We start from the raw sequence: 24,826 nt of genomic DNA, 5'->3' as shown, positions 1-24,826 counted from the left end.
TGCCTCCCGGGTTCACGCCATTCTCCTGCCTCAGCCTCCTGAGTAGCTGGGACTACAGGCTCCTGCCACCACGCCCGTCTATGTTTTTGTATTTTTAGTAGAGACGGGGTTTCACTGTGTTACCCAGGATGGTCTCGATCTCCTGACCTTGTGATCCACCCACCTCGGCATCCCAAAGTGCTGGGATTACAGGCATGAGCCACTGTTCAACTCAATTTTAAACTACTCGCAGATAGGGCCTACAATTGTATGGCTAACATAGCACATAGGTTCTGGCATATAGTATGTTTTCAATAATAGTTATTGAAGAGAGTGAAATAATGAAAATAGTTCAGAGTAACAGAAATATGCTGAGGAACACTTTCTTTTTTTTTTTTTACAATGAATAACAATTTTGTTTATGGATAAATAACTCAATCTTTTATTTACAGCTGTCTTCCAATTTTAGTGAAGTAAAAATAAATAAACATTCCTATTTTTGTGATTGAAAATTACATTGACATTTTTATTGAATTGTCTTCATTTTTCCTCAGGAATGTTAAATAAGTTATAAGTCATTTGATTCAAGACAGATTGATTATGAATAACATAGGAAAAGTATAAGGAAAGTTTGTTTCTCTCTGTCAGTTCTTCAAAGAGAAATATTGTATTGCATAAAATAATTTAAGTGTTAGCTTTTCAACAATGAATCGCTATTAAACTAAAAGCTGATAATTTGTAAGTTTATTTACTTCATAAGCAAAAAGTTACTAACACCCCATTAACAATCCAGACCAAAAGCGTAAAGAAAAAACCCCAAAAAGAAGCAAAGAGAGAGGTTTCAGTGGAAATTAAAACAGCCTAAACTTCTGTAATTAAAGAATCTAGCATAGTGATAGTGTTTATATGTGGTGATCAAATTAAATTAGAATCAGCGCTTCAGATTCCTTCTCATTAATTTGCAATGAAAATAAATTTAAATATATGATTGGTAGAATCATATTATTTTGGGAATTGTCCTAGACTGACATTGTCTAGATCAAGAAACTCAGGCATCACAGCATTTAAAGGGCTTCCTGACTACTGGCAGAGCTCAACACTAAACAATAATTTCATCTATATTTCACATATATAGATGAAATTTTCCATTCATGTTATTCTCTATACCCACTAGAAGGCTAATTTCAAGTGTAAATATGTTTTTAATAAATTTTGATTTGTTGTAATTGCCTTTGTAGACACAATTTTTATGGTTACTATATGCCCAGACTATATAAATTTTATGGTTACTATAGGCCAGTTACTATATGAATTTGAAATAAATTATTTGAAGTACCCCAGTTACTATATGAATTTGAATTAAATTTATGAGGTGTGCAAAAAATTTGAAGTAGCTGAGATTTCCAAACCAACATCCTGATATCAATTTTTAGAAAACCCAAATGTCTTAGTCTATTTGTGCTGCTATAACAAAATTCCTGAGATGGGGTAAATACTAAAGAACAAACATTTATTTCTCAAAATTCTGGAGGCTGAGAAGTCCAAGATCAAGGTGCCAGCAGATCTTGTGTCTGGTGAGGGCTACTTGTTGCTTCTAAGTTGGCACCTTGTTTCTGTGTCCTCTCGACAAAAGGGACGCATGTTACGCCCTGACTGGCAGAAGGTGAAAGAGCAAAAAGGAGCCTAGCTATTAATGTTTCCCTCCCACACTTTTAGAAGGCACTAACCTCATTCATGGGGAGAGGGCCCTCATGACTTAATAACTTCCTAAAGCCCCTACCTTTTAATACTATTGAATTGGGGGTTAAATTAGCACATGAATTTTGAAGAGACATTAAAACCATAGCACTAAAGAAACAAAGCCTTTATTCTTTTCATGCTAATTGTTACTATTTCTTATCATCAATAATAATATTTGTTATTGAGTGTTTACCATTTGTTCAGATTTGTGCTGATTTACATAATTATCTCAATTATTACAACAAATCTATGAGATACATACTATTATCCTTTTTATTTCACATTCAAATAAATGGTTTCTTAGAGAGGAAACAACTTTCTTTTCCATGGTAACACAGCTAGTAACTGTAGAATCTAAGATTTAAACCCAAGTCTATTTCACTCAAGAATCCATGTTCTTTAGTATACTTTTATTTCTTCTTCTGTACTTTTCTCCATTTAGTTTTCTTGCTTTATTCTCTGTCTTCACTACAATGGTCAAATGTATATGACATACTATAATAAGTAGAACATTGGTGATAAGGCATATGAAAATGTCTCATTAATTTATGACTTATTTCTCTAAAAAATTTTTAATTTCTGTTTTCTCTGCATTTACCAATTTGAATTTTGCAAAATTATATCATTTCTTAATGAAACGACCATTTGTAAAATTTGTTTTTGCTAAACAATACTTCCAGTTTAACATTACAATTTCCTATTTATTTGTTATCAATGATATTTTTGTCAGATATACAAAGCAAATATAATGTAAGTCAATAAATAAGTCTGCAGATCTCACAAGAGATGAGATATTTTAATGTGATGAGTCAAATCAAGTGAACAAGAGTGCTCGTTGAATCTCATACATAATCATTGACAAAGAGGATCTAATAGATTTATGACAATATCAGTTCAAAGAAAGAAAATCAGCAAGATTGATTATATGATAGATATTTCAATGTAGGGTGATTTGAGTATGAAAGAATGAATAGAGGCCCTTGAGAAAATTAATAATGCCCTTAAAATATAGTTAAACTATGTGGTGAAAACAAAATATGAAGACTTCAATTTTATTTGGATTTCTTTTTACTTTTTAATTATAAGATTTTGGTCACTTTAAGAGGTTTTTGCTTTTTACCTTGGCTAGTTATCCTTGGGCACTTAGTTCCTCCTGAGTAATGAAAAATCAGAGGAATAATCCAATTTTTAGCTTTTCAAAAATCTTTAACCTATATTAGAGCATTTTTTCTTTAAAAAAAACTTTAAAAATAAAGTAGAAAAATAATTGTGAATATACAATGGAATTGGATTTTTTATAGATTCAGTTAATAAAAAATCATTTAAACAAAACCTACTATCATTGGGCACTTTGCCAGGAACTGAGAAGACAGAGTTCGGTCGGTATCCCTAATATTTCACAGATCAGTGAAGTAACTTTGGCATTCCAAGCATTTTTGACCTTTGAGAATTTCCTTTGAGAATTTGACCTTTGAGAGTTTCCCACTGGAGTTATTTGCAACTATACTTTTTCATTTGCTCGATTGTCCAGCAGTAACACACACACACACACACACCCCTCTGTTTTTTAGAAATTCTAGTTGAATTACATGTGGAAATGTGTCAGCTGTGATTTGCCTTGTTCATTTCAATGATTTTAGAAACATCTTTGGAATAAATGTGATTTAATAATAATGGTAAGGTCTCCAATTCCCTATGCTTGGCCATAGTAGAGATGTTGGTAAAAGCATAAAATTTTACTCATATAAATTCTACCTGCTGTTATTCAACCGGCTTCAGACTATACGTGAATTGGAAAATTGCAAGTCTAATTAATTTATCTCTAAAAGTATGCCTAAAAAGCAAAATCTTTTCCCTTTTCCCAACACTCATTGTTTGTAATTCCAGACATGTCCTCATTAAGCCCACTACCACTAGTGGAAGGAGAAGTTTCCTCAGAATAACTAGTTGCCTCCTGGGTGGGTAAAATATTGTATCTTGAAATCAAGATCATGCATTCAAATGTTATGCACACTTTGACAGAGGAATTATAAATGTGAAGAAACATGCACCAAACTAAACCAAACTAGAAGAAAAAGATATTTGGCATAATACCAGATCGCTCAAATCAATTCCTTGATTTAAAATGTAGTGAAGTTATTTTCTATGATGTTCAGACACAGAGAGAAGATATAATAAGTACATGTAAATACTCTTTCAAAAATACATTTTTTTGTCAGTACAAAATGTTTTGGGATATTAATTACAAGGGGATCCTTAGCTTTCAATGTCTAACAGGCAGTACCACCTCTGTTACCTAGAGCCCATCATATACAGAGTGCATATGGTGTTTTGCGAAGAAAACACAAACAGTGCTGAGACAGGGTTTGCCAAGTAGAGTAAGAATTAGCTTTCTGGTCTGAAAAGACATGTGCTTATTCGTTTTCTTGGATGATATTTTTAGAAAACTGACTGGACTTCTGCTTCCAAAATGACCAATTCCCAACATCTGCATCTGGGAAGTCTTGTTCCTTTGGGCTAAGGATACCATCTTTAATCAGGTCCAGGTGATAAATTAATCTAAGGCTTCTTTTTCCAGATAGCCACTATAGAAATGCCCCTGACTGAATTTTTGTCACAAATCTGAAAATTCTCAAAGATGTTTTTCTAATAGAGGACAGGTCAGGCAGATGGGGTTAGTCTTACACAAGAGAGGGCTGGGGATATCCCAGCATAAAACTGAGTGAAGATAAAAAATAATCTCAATCTCCTCAAGGAGTGAGAGCTATTCCTCAGCACAGTGGTTCTCAACTAGAGAGGATTTTGCTTCCCAGGGGACATTTGGAAATGTTTGAAGATACTTTTTGATTGTCACAGTGCAGGGGCAGGGGGTGCTTTTGGATCTAGCAGGTAGATGCCAGAGATATATTGCAGAACATTCTACAATGTGCAGAGCAGCCCCTCACAACCAAGAATTATTTGACTGAAAATGTCAATAGGGTCAAGCTTAAGGTAGAGAAACCCTACCTTTTGAGATCTAAAGAAGAAACCAACTTTTGAATATGGAGATTATGTAAAATAAGAAGCATTATGAGAGGAATGGTTTAGCCATCTTTCTGGAACTTCATTTTGCTACAGTAGAACTCTGTTCTGGGCTTGAAGCTGGAAGTGTGGCAGAGCACATACATATGTAATGATGCTCAAGCAAGCATTTTCATTGCTGCATTGTCTGTAACAGAAAAGCAATGGAATAACTCAAACACCAGTCCATAGGGCTTTGGTTGCATAAATTATATCGCATGGGATTAATATGCCATTAAAAATGTTATGCATGTCTATGTGTATTAATAGTTACATGGAAAAATATCCATTAGATATTGAATAAAAAAGTGAATTCTGTGAAAAAAGTGATGTGATTTTATTTTATTTTAAAATGCACATTTATAACGCTTGTATAAGAAGTTAAAAGAGAAAGTAGTTTTAAAGTGGCATAGGTTGACTAGAATTACCACAATTATGTTTAATTTGTAGCATAGAGGTTATTTACTTAGATTTATCATAAATGATGCCAGATGGGCATCAATTACATATTGAGAAACCTTCCACAAAACAAATTCAGACCTTTCAAATAATTTATGTGTTTTTGAGAATTTGAGCTGACAACTTAATGATTCCTTTACGTACTCATTCATTTATTTATCCTTCAAATATTTAATCTCTTATGATGAATCACACACTAGATGAGACTCTTAAGAAAACAGCATACAAGAGTCAAAATACCTGGCTTTATGGAGTTTATTGGTGTGTTTGTGTGAGAGAGATGTGTATTTAAGAAGGTCGATGATCTTCTTATTGTGCAATGGTATTTCTGAATTTGTTGTCATGCAATGACATGTTGTTATGCAATAATATCACTGAATTTTAGGGTGAAGCACTAAAGAGCTACTATTCTAAGGTTTTTTCCTGAAAAAAACAAAAGCCTTTTTTTTTTTTTTTTGGTTGTTGCTGAAAACAAGCTGGTAGTGAATGAATTGACTTGCAGAGCAGGTGCTGTTTACAAAGACTGTTGCTCTTGGAAACTGCCTCTTTGACTAGCCTTTGCTTCATTAGGAAGTCACCAAACAAACCCTTCTAAAGCTTTTGTTGTCACGCATTTCATTCATGGTGCTGCCATGATGTGCAGAACTCTTTCTTCGTGCATCTGTAAAATAAATGCTCTGTCCTCTCTTTTGGTGGCCGCATCTCAGCTCATGTGCCCTATGACCAGGCTGGCTATTTCTCCTTGCCAAGATTCTAATGCAGTCTGGAAAGCACTGCCCAGAAAATAACAGCACTTTATAGGTGTTCTCTTTAATTTCCTCTTTCTATTTAAAAATCTTGGTTATAAATGTAAAATAAAATAAAATAATAAATTGAAGGCTTATACTCATTTTTACATTCTTGTAAATTTTTAAACTATAAAAAGAGATGACATATTCTCGGTACATGAGTAGGATTATTTGATTTTCTATCCAACTCAGTTGTATCATTAAAAAAAAAATCTTTTTACTCCCCAATAATCATAGGAAGGAAAGCAGTCCTGAATATAAAACTCTATTATTATTGAGAAAGAAACACTCAAATAGTTTAAATTCATCGAACTGTTTTAAGGGCTCCAAAAGTTATGAGGTTGAATGCTCTGAATGATGTTCTTTAATTTAAATGCCATTATTCATAATCCTAAAACTTCTTAGAATCAACAGAATAGAATATGAAAGAAATCTTGACATTAATCATTCTTAATGATAACATAATAAATATAACGTAACTAAGGTGTTATTAAGGTCTTCCATGCCTTAATTCATTCTTAATCTTTAATCCTGAATCTCCAAAATATTGGGAAAAGTGAATTTAAAAAAGAGAGAAAGAGGAGTAGACAGAGAGAGAGAGAGAGAAAAAATAACCCAGATTTACCTGGAAAAATTACCCTTTTATGAACCAAAAGATTTAGCAGACTAAAAGGCATGTAAGTGTACTACATGTTTTTTATCTCCAGAAAATAAAGTGTAACTTGTACTTTTCGTTTTCTTAGCTGCCAGAAAGTTTTTTAGCCAATTCGCTGCCCAAATTATGCTTAAATCCTGTGCCTCAAAACAGGTATCACTTGTGTGACATATATAATCTTTGTAGTGTTTGAATCTTATGTTTGTATTTAAACAAAATACATTTTTAATAAAATTGTTATTTGTGTTTCTAAGCTATCTCAAGTCTTTCTGAAACATTTTGGCTGGCATTATAAAGAAACGATAATATTATATATGCACTCACACTCATGCGCATGAGATCAGTGCAACTCATGGAACCTCATGCTCAGAAGAGTCTTGTGCTTAGAATTTAATGCTCTGTGATAGCAATCTCAAAATTCTTAATAATTTTATATTCAAATTAACATTTTGTAATTGAAGTCCACTGGAACAGTGGAGCATATGCTGAGGGCTTGGAGCTTCTGCTCATGTGCAGTCTGCCTTGTTGCCTTCTTTCTTGTGTCCTTGGGATAGGTCTAGACCTTTTGCTCCTGACAATCTGTTGCCCCTGGCCCTGCATGGCCTCCCCATTTTCATCCCTGCTCTGAAAAACGTGACACCCTCCACCCATCTCATCCATTGTGTCATCAATAAAGAGAGGTTCACATTGCACTGTTGTCCTAACTCCTTTTAGGGGTTGGATGCAAACGTGGGGATGGTCAGAGTTGGATATATTAATGGAGTCTTGGGGCAGAACAGAGCAGCGACAGTCCCTATTTTGGGCTGGAAACACCATCACGTATTGGTCAAGGACTTGGATGGGATGGCCCCTCATGCATCTGCATTTCTTATAACAAGCACATTCCAGAGTGAAGATTGCAATTTCTTGGGGGTTGTCTTTCTGAGTGACACTGTGGAAAATATGCTCTCCGTTCAGCATGCCTGATAAATTAGATATTTCAGTGGCCATATATATGAATATGGATTTCAAATATTATGATAGAAATCTGAGTCTGCAGATTGTTTTCTCTGTGGTCTTATAGTGAAGGTTAGAAGAGGTTACTGCATCGAATTCACTACAACATAATGGCATATTAACCTAGCCTTTTCAGGGGCTAAACGACAGTTTCTGAACCATATGTGTAGCATCTGTAATAAGCATACCTGATCATAATCAGGAATTGCCAGCATGTGGTTTAAATATGCTTATGTTTTATGATTAAAAATGAACACGATAACTAATTTTCCTGCTTATATATTAAGTATGCCATATGCTTACTACTCCTCTCCATTAAATACATGCCACATTAACCATCTGCTCTTCTAATCCAATACTGACAGTAATCAGTTGTGGAGACCCAGGTATACCAGCCAATGGACTGAGATATGGAGATGATTATGTGGTTGGACAAAATGTTTCTTACATGTGCCAGCCAGGCTACATGATGGAATTGAATGGCTCCAGAATCAGGACTTGTACAATTAATGGTACATGGAGTGGAGTAATGCCAACTTGTAGAGGTATGATAATGATTTCTTCAACATTTAAAAATGGTAACCAGTACATATTTTCTCATTTTTATATACAAATTTGAAGTATATTTAAATAAAATTTTTTAGTTCAAGGTTGCATTTATTTTTCTAGTACTAAAAATGGCTGTTTCTTAAAATTTTTATTTTAATATATAGAATTAAAAATAATATTTTGACAAAAACATTATATCTTATTGTGAGTAATGACAAGCTTTAATGTAACAAAAAGAAGTAAAATATTATGTCCATATTCACCATTGTTATTTATATTAATTGATGAATATTTTCAAAAGAATATAACCTTGATGAATTATAACTGTAATTTGCTGATCCACTTGGGTCAAGTCATTCAAGGATGGGGAAAAATACTTTCTATAATTTGGGAATGGCCAGTGTGAATTATAGAACTGTAATTTTTCTTAAATAATGGGAAAACTTGTTTTTCATACAATACAATCTAGAATTAACCTGTTAGTCAACACAGGCATAAATTTGCTACTTTATGTTGTTTGTTTTTCCACTGGAAATATTTTTATAAATTTTTTGGCCAATTTTTATGATTACTTGTAGAATACTGTACATGCAATGTCAGACAAATTGTTTTATCATAATTAGATTTTTAATAATTAAGATTTTTCATTTAGGTTTCTATTTAAATGTTTGTGAATTAATGTTTTAATATCTTACTTATAATCTAACAAAATTAATAATTTCAATGTGTTTGTCTTTCCTTTTTGATTATTAAGCTTCTGTATCAGATCACTATAAATATACAGTTAGTAAATGAAAATATATGGGCAGACATTTTATATTTTAGATGTTATTCTATACACTAATTAATTCATACTGACATGAATTAGATATTACTCAACTGTAAAAAGTTATTCATATATGTTTTTAGTTCTCATAATACAGTCATTCCTCATGTTTAGATTTTGAAGTTGATACCCTTCCTTATCCTTTCATCTCTATCTTATCCAACCTGTCTTTGCTTAAAGGTAACTGAAAACAATTTAAACAAAATACATTTTTTTTAAAAAATTAAAAATGCATTTATAAACCCTATAATAATAAGTTTTAACATATGAATCTAAGTGGTTAAGGGAACTAACTTGGATATTATAATCAGACATATGACCCGTGTTTTCAAAAATGTCACAGAACTACTTTCAAATTCCATGGTTAAGATGCTGATACTATATATAGCCAAACAACCCAAGTCTTGTCTGTCTAAAGGTCACTGGAAAATAATTTTATATAAAACCAATAATTTATCACTTACAGTATACTAGATTGAAGGTCACCCTCTGTTTGCCTTCTCTGAGATGTCAGGCAGCTTGTTATTTTGTAAGAGAATCTCTGACAACCAGTAGCCATTATGTTGCCAAGAAAAAGTTGCATCCTGCAGGGATTAATTCCAGGAATGTCTCAGAAATACTACCAGGAGAATAAAATATGTCACAACGTATTGTCCTCGAAAAGGTTAAATTAGCACATGTGCTTCTTCTAATGATATTTGTTTATATCTTTAACGCTCAGGATATTTCAACAGCTGTGTCTAATCACTTTTAATGTAATTGCAGCTGTTACCTGCCCAACTCCTCCCCAGATCTCTAATGGAAGGCTGGAAGGAACAAATTTCGACTGGGGCTTTAGTATTAGCTACATCTGTTCTCCAGGCTATGAGCTATCCTTCCCTGCTGTTTTGACCTGTGTAGGGAATGGTACCTGGAGTGGTGAAGTACCACAGTGCTTACGTAAGTATGATTTCAACTAACAACTGTTACTTATAATTTTCAAATTTTTCTAGAGCAAATATGAGATTGTTAAGCTTCCTTCAATGCCTAATTAGGGTTCAAAGAAAAATCAGTATTTACCAATGTAGCTACTTTTCATGTAATTAAGTCATTATGTTTCTCCTTCCCTGATTCAAAATTTTACACTAAACGGCTTAGTTTATAAACTTTTCTTATTTTTCAAAATTATTTCTCAAATTAGAGACAGGCTTAAATTTATTCTACTGCTAGAAAATTATTTTTATGTCCTTTTTGTCTTAGCCGAATACTCTGAAATTTGTTCCCAAATCTTTTTCGGCAATAAATCCATGTCACTTCTACATGTTTATTCAAATAAAGTTCTTATGATGGCATTTGTCATGATAATGATTGGGATTATACATCTAAAATTACCAGGGTAAGCATAGAGATAAAAGGGTTTTTTGTTTGTTTTGCCTTTTTTTTTTTTTTTTTTTAAGAGGTTGCTGTATACTATATACCTAGCAAGTGTTACTTCAAGATTAATTTGGAAGAACACAAAACAAAACAAACTCCTCTTGAAGTTTTACTAAAATGATTGTAGAACATTATCTGGACAGTATAATCATTCAGAGAGTTGTCTAGCATTATCCTGTTCCTAGTTCTTTTTCCTTTCCCAGCACGGGATAGAGGAGGACTCTACCTGTCTCGTGGCCTTGACATTATGCAGAGCTAACTGTCTAAGTTGCTTAGGACCCTCCAGGGTTTCCTCACCTCATTCAAAGTGGAAACTAAATCCCCTACATGCTCATAGGACTTTTTTCTTGTATTCCTCTGATTTCATCATATCTTACTACTCACCCCTTCATCCACTCTGCTCCAGAAACACAGGCCTTCTTACTTTTCTTTGAGCACTCAGCTGTGCTTTTACAAGAGGGCTTTTATGTTCACTATTCACTTTACCTGGAAATTTCCTTTTATTCCTTCAGCTTTTTACAAAAAATTTCTCTTTTCAGTATTGCTTTCTCTGGTCACCTTATTTGAATTTCATCACTGACATATACCACTTCCCTTCCAGGCTTTATTTATTCTCCTTAACACTCCCCTTTCACTTCTTATTTTTTCCTAAGACATACTATACATTTTACTTATCTTGTTTATTTGAACTATGTCCTCTACTCAAATTTATGCTCCTTGAAAGCAGAGAATTTTTTTTGTTTTATTCGCTGCTCTGTCCCTGGCATATAGCATAGTCCTTGGCAGATAGAAAAACTATATTGCTATAGTAATTAAAACAGCATGGTATTGATGTAGGTATAGAAAATAAAACATTCTTATAGAGTAGAGAACACAGAACCATTTATACATATGTGATATATTATAGAACAAGTCAGTAGGGAAAGAATGGACATTTTAATTAATTCTGCAAGGCAATTAGTTCACACACATACACACAACCACAACAAATAAATCAGTGCTAGATTCATCAGAGATTTAAATATAAAAGTTTTAAACATTTAGAATCTATCTAAATGACCTCAGGTTTAGAAGGAATTTCTTAAGCAAGATGCAAATGGTATAACCCACAAATTAAAAAGTGAAAAAATATCAGCTATATTAAAATATAAAAATTTCTCATTATCAGAGACCAATCAGAGACTTGTCAATGTAATCAACATGTGTGAAGACAATGACAATATTTAGAATATATATATATATTTTTCTAAAATATAAAAAGCAATACAACAAAAATGGTCAAAATACCTGGACAGCTATTTCCTCTCAGGAGATTGAAAAAAATATTACACAATATCAAGTATTAGTGAGGATATGGAGTAACATAAACTTCTGTAGACTCATGATGAGTGGGTAAATTGATACAGCCACTTGCAAAACTAATTGCTATTATTTAGTAAACTTAAAGACTTGCAGAGCCTATTGCCAAGAAATTTTATTTTTAAGTATATGCCCTGCTGGAATTTTCATATATGTGCATGAGGAGACATGTTCAAGAATATTGTTATCAGCATTCTTTTTAGCAGTAAAATAAAAATAATAGTGCCTATATTTACATACACGCACACATATATGCCATATGCACACACACACACATGCACATACGTGAATGTAAATTACCATAAGTGTATAGAAATGAGAAACCCAGAATTTAGGATGACGCAAAGTATGCTACCCTGGGCCTAAGAAAAGGGGTGCTTTCTGGGTGGTGCCTACAAAGATTTGCAACAGTATTGGCAATTATCAATTGTTAAAGTTGAGTGTTAGGTTCATGGATAGTCATTTTACAATTTAATGCAAGTTATGTATTTTATAGACATATTTTAAAAATGAAATAGATATATGTTAGTATAAAATAAATATATATTTTATAGACATAGAATTATGATGACTAACTGAAGACAAACTATTAGGTGCACTTTGGCATTATTTACTTGAAAAGCTTCTTATTAAGTGATGGCAAATACTGGGCATGCATACGACCATTTTGCTTGCTCATCAGGTCACTAATAATACATTTACTTCAGAGAGACATTAACAAGTTAGATTGAGCATGAGAGATAAAACTAACTTATTATCACGGTAGTGGTCTAGACTGCAGTTCATATAACATCCAAAGGAACTCCTTCTAGGTACCGTAATATGATTTTTAAAAAATAACTTCATAAACTTAAGGGGTACAAGTGCAGCTTTGTTCCATAGATATATTGAGTAGTGGAGAAGTCCAGGCTTTTAGGGTAACTATCACCCAAATAGTATATACTGTTCCCATTAAGTAATTTCTCATCCCTCACCACTCCTCCCACCCTTCTACCTGAGTCTCTAGTTTTGGAGGAAGTCTGTTCCAGTGCCTCAATGTTTTTGTCACATAATTGGCCCTTAAAATTCTGACTCATGGAGGAGGTCATCTTAGCAAACATCACTATGTTCTGAATAGTACTAGATACTCCAGGTCTTCTCCAGGACAGATAGGGTCAAGTAGGTTTTACAAAGATGAGTATATGGCAGGTTTGCTTGTTTGTTTGATATAACTGAAAAAAAATTACCATCGAGAAGTTATCTCGATATGGTATTTTCTTTTTGGTTCTGTTGAAATACAAATAATAATAAAATATGTATTTACATTTCAAATGTAATAAGGCTATCTTGTCTCAGTTGCTTTATGTATATCATTTCTACTACACATAACAGTGCTCCTGGGTATGTAGGATTAGTCATGACATTTTAATAGACAATGGCACTTAAACTCAGAAGGGAAAATCAAGTTGCAAGGGCACAGTGTTACTCTGCCATCATTTAGGGAAGCAGCTACATTGTCATAAGGCCTAAGGTCATACTGCTAGAAAATGGCAGAGTATGAATTGAAGTTCAGAGAAGGTGGACTTAAGAAATGATGGCCTTATCCATTGGGTATGCAAATCTATTAATGTTAGGGACTTTATAAAGAGGAATGTTTTTTTCTCTTTAATTTTGCTTGAAGTATGTTTTCTCATCTTAAAGTTCATGTCTTTATGAACTAAAGCCATTTGAAAAGAAATTCTGTGTCTGAAGTCTCTAAACCTGATATCAATAGGTTGTTTGGTTCATACATGAAAATTCACGGATATAAATAGATGGAATGACACACAGAGAGGGTACTGGGGGATTGAGGAGTTTAGGTGATTAAGTCTCCCTCCTTTATTTGAATATGCATAAGAGAAACACTTCAGAAGTAGGTTAGGCAATAAGTTAGTTATAGAAACAATTGCTTCAGCTGAAGTGCCCATTGATGATGTTCACTAGGAAGCATCTATTAATTCAAAATGTGCTGAATATACAAAGATTAATAAGACAGTGTCCCTGGCTTTTGGGTTTGATGTTATGCAGCATTGCCAGAAGGACTTGAAAGTCAACTAGCCCAAAGTTTTACCATATCCAAGAGATAGTGAAAATTTAAACACAGTAAACTGATGTTTTTTGTGCTATTATTATACTTGTGTTACTTTACTCTGGTTTCCGATGTCATTTTAATATTTATTTATTATTATACTTTAAGTTGTGGGATACAGGTGAAGAACGTGCAGTTTTGTTACATAGGTATACACGTGCCATGGTGGTTTGCTGCACCCATCAATCTGTCACCTACATTAGGTATTTTTCCTAATGCTATGCCTCCCCTAGACCCTCACCCGGTGACAGGCCCCAGTGTGTGATGTTCCCCTCCCTGTGTCCATGTGTTCTCATTGTTCTACTCCCACTTATGAGTGAGAATATGCGGTGTTTGGTTTTCTGTTCTTGTGTTAGTTTGCTGGGAGTGATGGTTTCCAACTTCATCCATGTCCCTGCAAAGGACAATAACTCATCCTTTTTTGTGGCTGCATAGTATTCCATGGTGTATATGTGCCACATTTTCTTAATCCAGTCTATCATTGATAGACATTTGGGTTGGTTCCAAGTCTTTGCTGTTGTGAATAGTGCCATAATAAACATCCGTGTGCCTATGTCTTTATAGTAGAATGATTTATAATCCTTTGGGTATATACCCAGTAATGGGACTGCTGGGTCAAATGATATTTCTTTTTTTCTTTCTTTTTTTTTTTGAGACAGATTCTCGCTCTGTAGCCCAGGCTGGAGTGCAGTGGCACAATCTCGGCTCATTGCAAGCTCTGCCTCCCTGGTTCATGCCATTCTCCTGCCTCAGCCTTCCGAGTAGCTGGGACTACAGGCGCCCGCCACCACGCCCAGCTAATTTTTTGTATTTTTAGTAGAGACAGGGTTTTACAATGTCAGCCAGGATGGTCTCGATCTCCTGACGTTGAGATCCACTCACCTCGTCCTCCCAAAGTGCTGAGATTACAGGCGTGAGCCACTGTGCCAGGCCATCAAATGGTATTTCTAGTTCTAGATGCTTGAGGAATTGCCACACTGTCTTCCACAGTGGTTGAACTAATTTACATTCCCACCAACAGTGTAAAAGCATTCCTATTTCTCCACATCCTCTCCAGCATCTATTGTTTCCTGACTTTTTAATGATCACCATTCTAACTGGCATGAGATGGTATCTCATTGTGGTTTTGATTTGCATTTCTCTAATGACCAGTGATGATGAGCTTTTCTCCATATGTTTGTTGGCTGCATAAATGTCTTCTGTGGAAAAGTATATGTTCATATCCTTTGTCCACTTTTTGATGGGGTTGTTTTTTTCTTGTAAATTTGTTTAAGTTCTTTGTAGATTCTGGATATTAGCCCTTTGTCATATGAACAGATTGCAAAAATTTTCTCCCATTCTCTAGGTTGTCTGTTCACTCTGATGATAGTTTCTTTTGCTGTGCAGAAGCTTTTTAGTTTAATTAGATCCCCTTTGTCGAATTTGGCTTTTGTTGCCATTGCTTTTGGTGTTTTAGACATGAAGTCTTTGCCCACGCCTATGTCCTGATGGGTATTGTCTAGGTTTTCTTGTAGGATTTTTATGGTTTTAGGTCTTACATTTAAATCTTTAATATATCTCAAGTTAATTTTTGTATAAGGAAGGGGTACAGTTTCAGTTTTCTGCATATGGCTCACCAGTTTTCCCAACACCGTTTATTAAATAGCAAATCCTTTCCCTATTGCTTGTTTTTGTCAGGTTTGTCAAAGATTGGATGGTTGTAGATGTGTGGTGTCATTTCTGAGGCTTCTGTTCTGTTCCATTGGTCTATATATCTGTTTTGGTAGCAGTACCATGCTGTTTTGGTTACTGTAGCCTTGTAGTATAGTTCAAAGTCAGGTAGCATGATGCCTCCAGCTTTGTTCTTTTTGCTTAGGATTGTCTTGGCTATGCAGGCTCTTTTTTAATTTCATATGAAGTTTAAAGTAGCTTTTCCAATTCTGTGAAGAAAGTCAATTGTAGCTTGATGGGGATAGCATTGAATCTGTAAATTACTTTAGGCAATATGGCCATTTTTATAATATTAATTCTTCCTATCCATGAGCATGAAATGTTTTTCCATTTATTTGTGTCCTCTCTGATTTGCTTGAGCAGTGGTTTGTAGCTCTTCTTGAAGAGGTCCTTCACATCCCTTGTAAGTTCTATTCCTAGGTATTTCATTGTCTTTGTAGCAATTGTGAATGGGAGTTTACGCATTATTTGACTCTCTGTTTGTCTATCATTGGTGTATAGGAATCCTTGTGGTTCTTACACATTGATTTTGTATCCTGAGACTTTGCTGAAGTTGCTTATCAGCTTAAGGAGATTTGGGGCTGAGATGGTAGGGTTTTCTAAATATACAATCACATCATCTGCAAACAGAGACAGTTTGACTTCCTGTCTTCCTATTTGAATACCCTTATTTATTTCTCTTGCCTGATCACCCTGGACAGAACTTCCAATACTTGTTTTTATATTTAGCCAGCATTTGGTTGAATGGGAATGGTAAGAGAGAGCATCCTTGTCTTGTGCCAGTTTTCAAAGAGAATTCTTCCAGTTTTTGCTCATTCAGTATGATACTGGCTGTGGGTTTGTCACAAATAGCTGTTAATGATTACTTTTCATTTTAATTATTTTTTAAAAGTTTTAAATGCTACTAAAAGGAGGTTTAAAAATCCAAGTTTATTGTGTAGTCTTGAATTTCAGGGAAGGTTTTATTTGGACATTAAGGCCAAGATTATGGTAGTCTATAATTAAGGTATACATGCGTTCCAGATGGCTCGGGCATGCCAAGTTTATTCCCATTGTCATGGTCGATCTCTTGTACATTTAGAATCCCCTTTCACTCTCAAAAGTTTCTCAGTTTGGATGATGCATTTTATGGACACCCAACCTATAATCCTCTTAAGGCAACATTTATACTTAAAAGCATTTGGTTGTTGCTGTTTGTTTTCTTCAGAGGGAAATAAGCTTTCAGGTGCTTAATCTGAACATTTGAAAATCGAGTACATTAGAAAATGGTTAAATTTATAAATTATATGTTATGTATTTTCTTTGCCACAATAAAAACATTGAAAGCATTTGAAAAGGTGCATTTGCCTGGGTTATCAGATATATTTGAAACCATTTGCTCTCATTCCCCATTACACTTCATGCTCACTCTGCTCCAGCCACACAGGCCTCCTTATCTTCCTCTAGAAAGCTAGCCATGCCCCAGCAGAGGGCTTTGGCAGTGCTATTTACTCTACCTAGAATGCCCTTCCTTAGGACTTCAGCATGGCTAATTATTTTGTTTCCCTAAATCTTTTCTCAGTGAGAGACACCTTTGTCACTTTATTTAAGATCTTCTCCCACCTCCTAACACACACCACCACACATACATACAGTCTTGATCTCTTTTGTCTGAATGATTCTTTTTCCCCACAGGGCTTACCACTTTTTCACATACTACCTTTTCTTAAACTTGCGAATTATGTTTATTGTTTGTTCACTTCCCTCACAAATGCATAAACCCTACAAAAGCAGATTTCCTACAGTATTTGTTTACTGACATGTTCAAGTGCCCCAAACCACCTAGAATAATATTTTTCTTTAGTAATTAATAAATGTATGTTGAATGGAATAATCTAATCAAAATTTTTAGAAAGCCTATCAAGTTGATCTTTTCAGTGTTTGTTGTAGAACATTGACATTCCATAGTTTTGCATAGATTTAGATTCTGATGGCCTTCTTTTCTTTTAAAAAATGCTAAAAAATACTGACAATATTTTGAAAAGGAAGGCAATAAGATTCTGGGATATGTGCTTCGAGTGTTCAGAGTATTCAGGGTACAATAAAACAAATAACCAGAGCTTTTTATATACATGTAAAAGGGCACTGCAATCTGTAGCGTACAGTCTGGAACATTATGGGTTGGTTCTTTTTGACAGGGATACCTATGAGTCACCTACTTTTTCAAGGCTATACTCCAACTTGGCAGCCAACAAATCCAAATATGTGGTTTGATTTTGGTCAATACAAAACAACAAAAGTACAAAAATTCTATCTTTATTAAGGTAGCTTGCTAAGTGGAAAACATCTAAATCAAACTAATTTTTAAACGTTATACTGAGTTTTCAATTTAGTATTTGTTTATCTGCACATAAGCTAAAAAATAAAATTTTTCATTGGGATAGCTTTATTATGAATAATATATCTCTTTAGTACAATTTTCAAATTAATTGTCATCATTTTTCCAAACTGTGTACTCTGCTGAATACTAAATCTTTGATATAAGCGTCTTTCTTTTCATTTCCAGCAAAGTTTTGTGGTGACCCTGGTATACCTGCCCAAGGAAAAAGAGAAGGCAAAAGCTTTATATACCAGTCAGAGGTTTCATTTAGCTGCAATTCTCCTTACATATTAGTGGGATCAAGCACCAGAATATGTCAAGCAGATGGCACTTGGAGTGGTTCATCACCTCACTGCATAGGTAATATTAATTAAAGGCTGATTATGCACAGTAACAGTGTAATTAATAGGGGTGACATTTAATGGTTTTCTTTATCCTATAAACTATAGTTGGCTAAATATAAAAACAAGTGTAAAATATAGAAGCAATTAGAAGGCACTGGAAATGAATATTGGTAGAAAATACAACATTAATTTTAGCACTTTAAACTTCCAGAAGAAACACTTGAAATAATTTTGTTGTGTATCAGTAAAATGAAAAATAAAAATACTTTCAGGTAGTGACATTATTAAGTACTAACATTTTACTTAGATCTTTATAGTTAATAAAGAATCTTCATATGAAATTAGATTTGCTCCAAAAATATCTAAAAGATATATTGATTTCAAAATGATTGTAACTACATTTCTGTAATCCTAAAATTAATGCCATATTTGGTAAACTAACCAAATAATCTGTCATTCAAATAAACCGGCACATCTACCTACCATTATTATGCCTGAATATCCTATGGGTGTCAGTAAAATCCAAATTATCAAGTCCTATTTCTGGGAAAAAACTGTTATTTCTTCCAAGAAATATTACCCTAACCCAAATCATAGTTTAGCAAGGTCTTTGGACAAATGTTATATGCATGTACATTGCTTTCATATCCTTTATCTTTCCTTAATTTCGCATCCACAGAGCTAGTTGAATGTCAAGTGCTTTTATATTAGAAGGGTTCAAAGTTCAAGGATTTCATAATTCATTTCAAATGGAGTCTACCTGACTTTCTTGCTTCAAGATTAACAGGCTTCTGTCTATGGAGAGATGTTATTACATTTACATTATTTATTATTTCCTAGATCATTTGTGCCAAACCCCAGATTATTTAAAATTATTTTCTATGAGAGAACTATATCTATTGTAAATTTTAAAGTACTAATATCCTTTCAATCTTCATTTTAGAGCCCACTCGAACCTCTTGTGAAAACCCAGGTGTGCCTCGGCATGGATCTCAGAACAATACATTTGGATTTCAAGTGAGTACTTTAGCTATGTCCATTTAGCATCATACTAGGTCAGAATGCATCCTTGGTTTATATGCATATAATCTTGTTGACGTAACAAAAAGTCATGTTCTATCTGCATTTATAAACACATAAAAAAGGGTAACAGACAACAAAAGAGTGGAAGTAAAGGAAATTAGAAAAGAAAATATTTTTAAATAAAATTGCCTAACTGGAACATAAAGATAAATTAAAACAAAAAGCAAAAAATATCAGTGAGCATAGGAAAAATCCATAAGCATTAGAGAGTTGTATATAAGACAGTAAGAGTGAGGGAGTAAATGAGTAAACTCTACAGGAAGATGTGGGGACAGTGAAGAAAAGTAAAGATGAAAGAGTTTAAAGGAGACTTCTGAGACAAACAGCAAATATATAAAAATGCGGGTTATTCAATAAAGCACTAATTGTGTATGTGACATTGCTGTCAGTGTTTAAAATGGTGGGAAATTACTGAAAAATAACCATAACCTGTTACTATACAACACATAGTTGAATTGTTATATTAGAATTCTTTGGCATGCCCAGTCATGTGTGGCTGACTTTCTTGTTCTCTCTTTTTCCAATTTTGATTTTAGGTAGAGATTCAGCAACTTTTCAGTTACAAAAGATCCAAGGGGAGCCAAAGTGCATACTGATTCCAAACAGAAATAGCCAATTTACACATTACCCAATTGCCCTGTGTTGCCGGGTTTTGTAAATTGTGCTATTCTGTGTGAAATTCAGTGTGAACCTGAAGACCATCCATTTCTAAAGGAAGGGCTCATCTAAAGGGCCATATTTTGTTATTAAAAATAGTTTCCATTTATCTACAGTTCAGGCACAGTATGAACATTGATTTGATAGCATTTCCAATTCTGATTTCCTTCAGTCCTGTCCAGATAATACAAAAGTGTAAAAATGAGTCTGTCTCCGTTATATTGGTGTTTTTAGAGAACTTTAGATTAATATCTCCATAAAAGGTTTTATCAATTGATCTAAATCCTGAAAAATAGGCAACTAGCTGCACAGCACTAGCCCTCATCATATGTACAAAGGAACTGTGACAGAATGTGACTTGCTTTGTTTGCAGATCAAGTTGGTGACATATTCTAACAGAATACAACATTGTGATGTTAGTGTCTGTGTACTAAATCAGGCTGATTTTCTAAAGAATTTGAGTGTTTTTTTTAGTAAATATTATTTGAGATAATGGAAATGAGAATGATTAACGTGGAGTTTAAAACAGTCATCCAACAAAATGAAGAGAATCACTAACTCTGCTTTCTAAGGATTCTATTATAATCATTGCAAAATGATGTAACGCAGTTAACCTAACCCTGAATTTATGTTATTTGGGCTAATAAACAGGTATTAAATAATTATATTCTATATGAATAAATATAAATAGACTAGATTTCAAATATGGTAAAGTCTAATTATATACAATTATATAACTATTAAAATTAAACATTTTGTGTCTTACATTAGGGAGACTGGCTTTCTTACATGCATATGGCAGGTATGAATGTATATATATACATACATACTAAATCTGTTAACTAAATCTGTCTAGATCTAACACAATAAATAGTTATATAATTCTAATTAATACTAATTTATTGGTGAATTCCAAATGAATATGGTTTTATATGCAAAAGGCATCTTGAGCCATTGAGAAAAATGATTGCTTGCAAGTAACAAAAAAACTGTTTGGAGCTACTTAATGCCTAAAGGCATTACTGTGCAGGTATGTCCAGACTCCCAAAGAAAGAATCTGGGTGAGACTCATCAAGCCCAGAGTGTAGGCACTGGCTGCAAGTACTCAGTTTTTTATACTACTTTCTGTTTATCTACCTCATATTTTCTCTCTGCAGATTGGCCATATGGCCAAGAGTGAATCATTTCTATTTACATCTCAGCTACACACAGAAAGTGGTCATCTGAATCTCAATTCCAAGTTTTCAAGGAGAATCAGAATGTCCCAACTTTCGTATTTATGTTGGTTTGATTAGGTGGCCAGTAGTGAGTTATGACACAAAATCACAGCTGTTAGGAAGCCCATTTTTGGGAAGAGGAAGAGAAAGTTATGAACTCCAGAGGCACTCAGATCGTTTTCTTAATTTTCTCTTTAATGTGTTCATTTGTTCCCTCTCTTTTTCTTTATAGATTTATATAGTAGATTTTAGGACATCAGTAATTATTAACATACAAAAATATATCACTCATTGCTGGAGATGATGAAAACTCTATCATTGAAAAAAGTATTCAACATAATTTGTCTTTTTATTAAAATACTGTAAATTGGAAAAATTTTGTCTAAAAATAGATTGATAGTGAAGAGAACAGCTGTCAAAATAATTGATGCAACATTAGGATTAATTATGGAGTAAATGACAAGCACACATACACACTGCTGTATCACTCATTAAACTGAGCTCTGGGCAATGGAAAGTACATTATTTGGATTTAGGGCTTGTTACATAAAGTTATTATAAATATGAAATGTTTTTAATCCAGCTCTTTAGATATTTAGCCTTAAGATATTTAACCATAAAATATTTAACCCTACCAATCTAACCATAGTGATTATAAATGATTTTCAGTTTGTAATTGAAATTAGTATCTTAGTATATTGAATGAGGTAAATATATGTTTCATAGTGTTTTATTACCTTAAATGATAAACACAATCACATGAATTCTGAAAGTAAAAAAATTATTTTTAATTAAAGTCTTCTTGTTTTGAATGTAAATAATAATAATTAAACTTTTCTTAAACCAGGAAGCCTAGGACCAAAGTTGATGCTCAGTCAGCAAAAATTACTTGCATCTTAAGCACATCTGTTATACCTTCATTTTTATAATCTTGCCTTTCTGTGTCAATTTTATTTATTTTAATTTACATATATCTTTTATTAGAAGCTACCTCAATTTTTCTTGAGTAAAATGTTTTGTATAAAATACATAATGAAAAACATAAATTTATTTTTAAAAAATATATATTGCAGAGGAAGCATATATGTTTTTGAGACCTTAATTATATATAAATTTTGAAAGTTCTTAAGAACCATGCTCCAGTTAAACAAATGTGGTATTAGAAGTCAGATTCAAATAAATGCATTGATGAAAATTCTAGCATGCCAAGTGTTATTTGCCATGAAATCTCATGGAAGGGAAAATAAAGCTTATTGAGAATGTTCCAAATGTACGAAAAATGTCTATTAATCCTATTATTTGCTATATAAATTTTATGATTTAGGAACTAAGATATAACATTTAAAATAGGAGAATAAGGTGTTAAACAACATAAGTGATATTTACTAATTAAACATATCTTAAAATTCTATAATGCATTTATAGAATATACAACATGGTACTTTAAATCAATTTAAAGTGATTTTTATTTAAACATTGGTTGCAATTAAAACTTGATATGGATTATTTTTAATTCTTGTTATAAAAACTTTCAATACTAATTATTGCAATATTGGCTATACAAATAACACTTTTTATTAGTAAATATTGGTGAAAAAATTGTATATAAGTTATTTTTCCAAGAATTTTTTGAATTTGATAATATAAATTTTTAGAATGTTGTTGCCTATTTTTCTACAAATAAGCAAATTATAGTATGCATGTTGGAAGTTGTTCAGTCAGAAGGATATATCAAATTGGGAAAGGATAGAGAACTATGTAAAATACACTATTAAGTGGGTTCATCACTGACAAAACTATTCATTAAAGCACTGATATATAGAGAAAATTTTGTTGATTTGATTATAAAAAATTCTGGATAAACAATTTAATCAATTATTAAATCTGTATAAATATTTATTAGATATTAGGTATAAGTATTTGTGAATTTGACAAAAATCTTATTAATTAGATGTGTTGGTGATACACAGAAAAATCTTAAAACAGATTTTATTTTAATTCTATAATATTTGGTTAATATTTAAAGCAGTTGTTATAATGACTTTGAAAAGCTTACAGGATTGAGGCAAAATGTCTTACAAGTAAAAACAAAGTGTATGTGGTCCAACATATTTCTTACATCTGACAAATATAAAGGTTTGATTAAATAACCCAAATATACCTTTCAAAGAACAAACAGAATGATTTAACCTTATGTTATCTGAAGTATAGAGGTGATATCACTGCACTTTAAGAACTGATAGATGTTAAATATTCTAAAGTTAAGTAATAAAGTAATTTTATATTATTTCATCCCCATTCCTTCCATTGCTCCAACATTTTCAAATCACATTTTTAAGTTCAAGGTGCACAAGGATGAGTACACACAGTCTTCGGCCTAGAAAGGCAAACATTTTGATATGTTGGTCAGCTGGAATATATGATCTCATAGGCTAGGTAATAACACTGATAACAATGAAAAGCAATAAGGAAGCACACAAAAGAGATGGTTTTTCTAATTTCTTGCTGCAGGGAATGGTTTCTACAGATGATGGCTGAGCTAATTCTTTTAGTGTAAGAGCTAGGAGAGGAAAGTTAGGAGGGGCATTCCTTGCAGTAGGAATAGCATGAAAATATGCATGCATTTCAGGATACAAAAGTTCAATGTTAATTGAACAGAATTTGAGTAAAGTAAGCTGTTAATGATGATGCTAGAGAGATGGTCAGTGGCCAGGTTATGGAGGCCTTTGTCATGTTAGCAATGTAACTTTATACTAATGGGTGAATAATAAGGTCAAACCTTTGTGTTGCATAGATCACTCTGACTTCAGTGTAGAAAATAAATATATTGGATCATGAATTGAGAAATGGAGACAAGTTAGAAGATTATTGTAATTGTCTATGGCTGTAATTCTCAAAGTGTAGCACCTAACTGGCAGTAGCAGTTTCACCTGGGAACTTGTTGGAAATATAGATTCATGGACCTACCCCAGATCTACTGAGTATGAAACTCTGGAGGGGGGCACTCAGCTATCACTGTTTTCACAAAGTCCTTTTGGTGATTGTGATGTCTGCTAAAGTGAGAACCAAAGCCTATGGAAAAGATATTGGGGAGTAAAACTGGACGTAAAGTGGAGAAAAAAGGAAGACGATACTTTGAAAAAGATTTAGAAGGTAAAATTGCCAGTTTTGGTGGTGAAGTGAATGAAGGGAAAATTTATTAGTGACAAGTGACACTATTAACTGGGTTCTAACCTTAAGAAGGATTGCTGGATTGATAGAGATGATGGGTTTTGTAGAACTGGTTTGACTGAAAAATAGAACTGCAAACTGTATATAACATAATCTAGTCCATACTGAAAAATCAAAACCCGTACCACCATTTTGCGCAACTTCAGAAAGAATGTGAAAGGCATGCTCTGGAGCACAAGTCAGGGGACTCTGGTTATAAGGAATAAAATGCAAATGGTGCTTCTTGGAATCAATCAATGTAACAGCCTAGAGAAAATGGGGCGTCCAGGGGTAAGAGATCTTCTAGAGGCAAAG

At 33.3% G+C, this 24,826-nt stretch overlaps 1 protein-coding gene across 3 annotated transcripts in view; it reads left to right on the top strand.

Annotated features, from left to right (window-relative positions):
* The window catches only part of CSMD3 (CUB and Sushi multiple domains 3), a 1,218,611-nt gene that overhangs the window by 1,167,649 nt on the left and 26,136 nt on the right, over positions 1 to 24,826 (top strand). For all 3 annotated transcript variants that reach the window (XM_055287089.2, XM_055287087.2, XM_055287086.2), the window contains 4 exons: positions 8,043 to 8,222; positions 9,818 to 9,991; positions 18,187 to 18,360; positions 19,288 to 19,361. In XM_055287089.2, the coding sequence (XP_055143064.1) occupies positions 8,043 to 8,222; positions 9,818 to 9,991; positions 18,187 to 18,360; positions 19,288 to 19,361 (602 nt within the window). The remainder of the gene's footprint in view (positions 1 to 8,042; positions 8,223 to 9,817; positions 9,992 to 18,186; positions 18,361 to 19,287; positions 19,362 to 24,826) is intronic.

This window comes from Symphalangus syndactylus, chromosome 7, assembly GCF_028878055.3.
Source record: "Symphalangus syndactylus isolate Jambi chromosome 7, NHGRI_mSymSyn1-v2.1_pri, whole genome shotgun sequence".
Classification (NCBI taxonomy): Eukaryota; Metazoa; Chordata; class Mammalia; order Primates; family Hylobatidae; genus Symphalangus; species Symphalangus syndactylus.
Note: the sequence above shows the minus strand (reverse complement) of the source record. Positions and strands in the feature narration are given on the sequence as shown.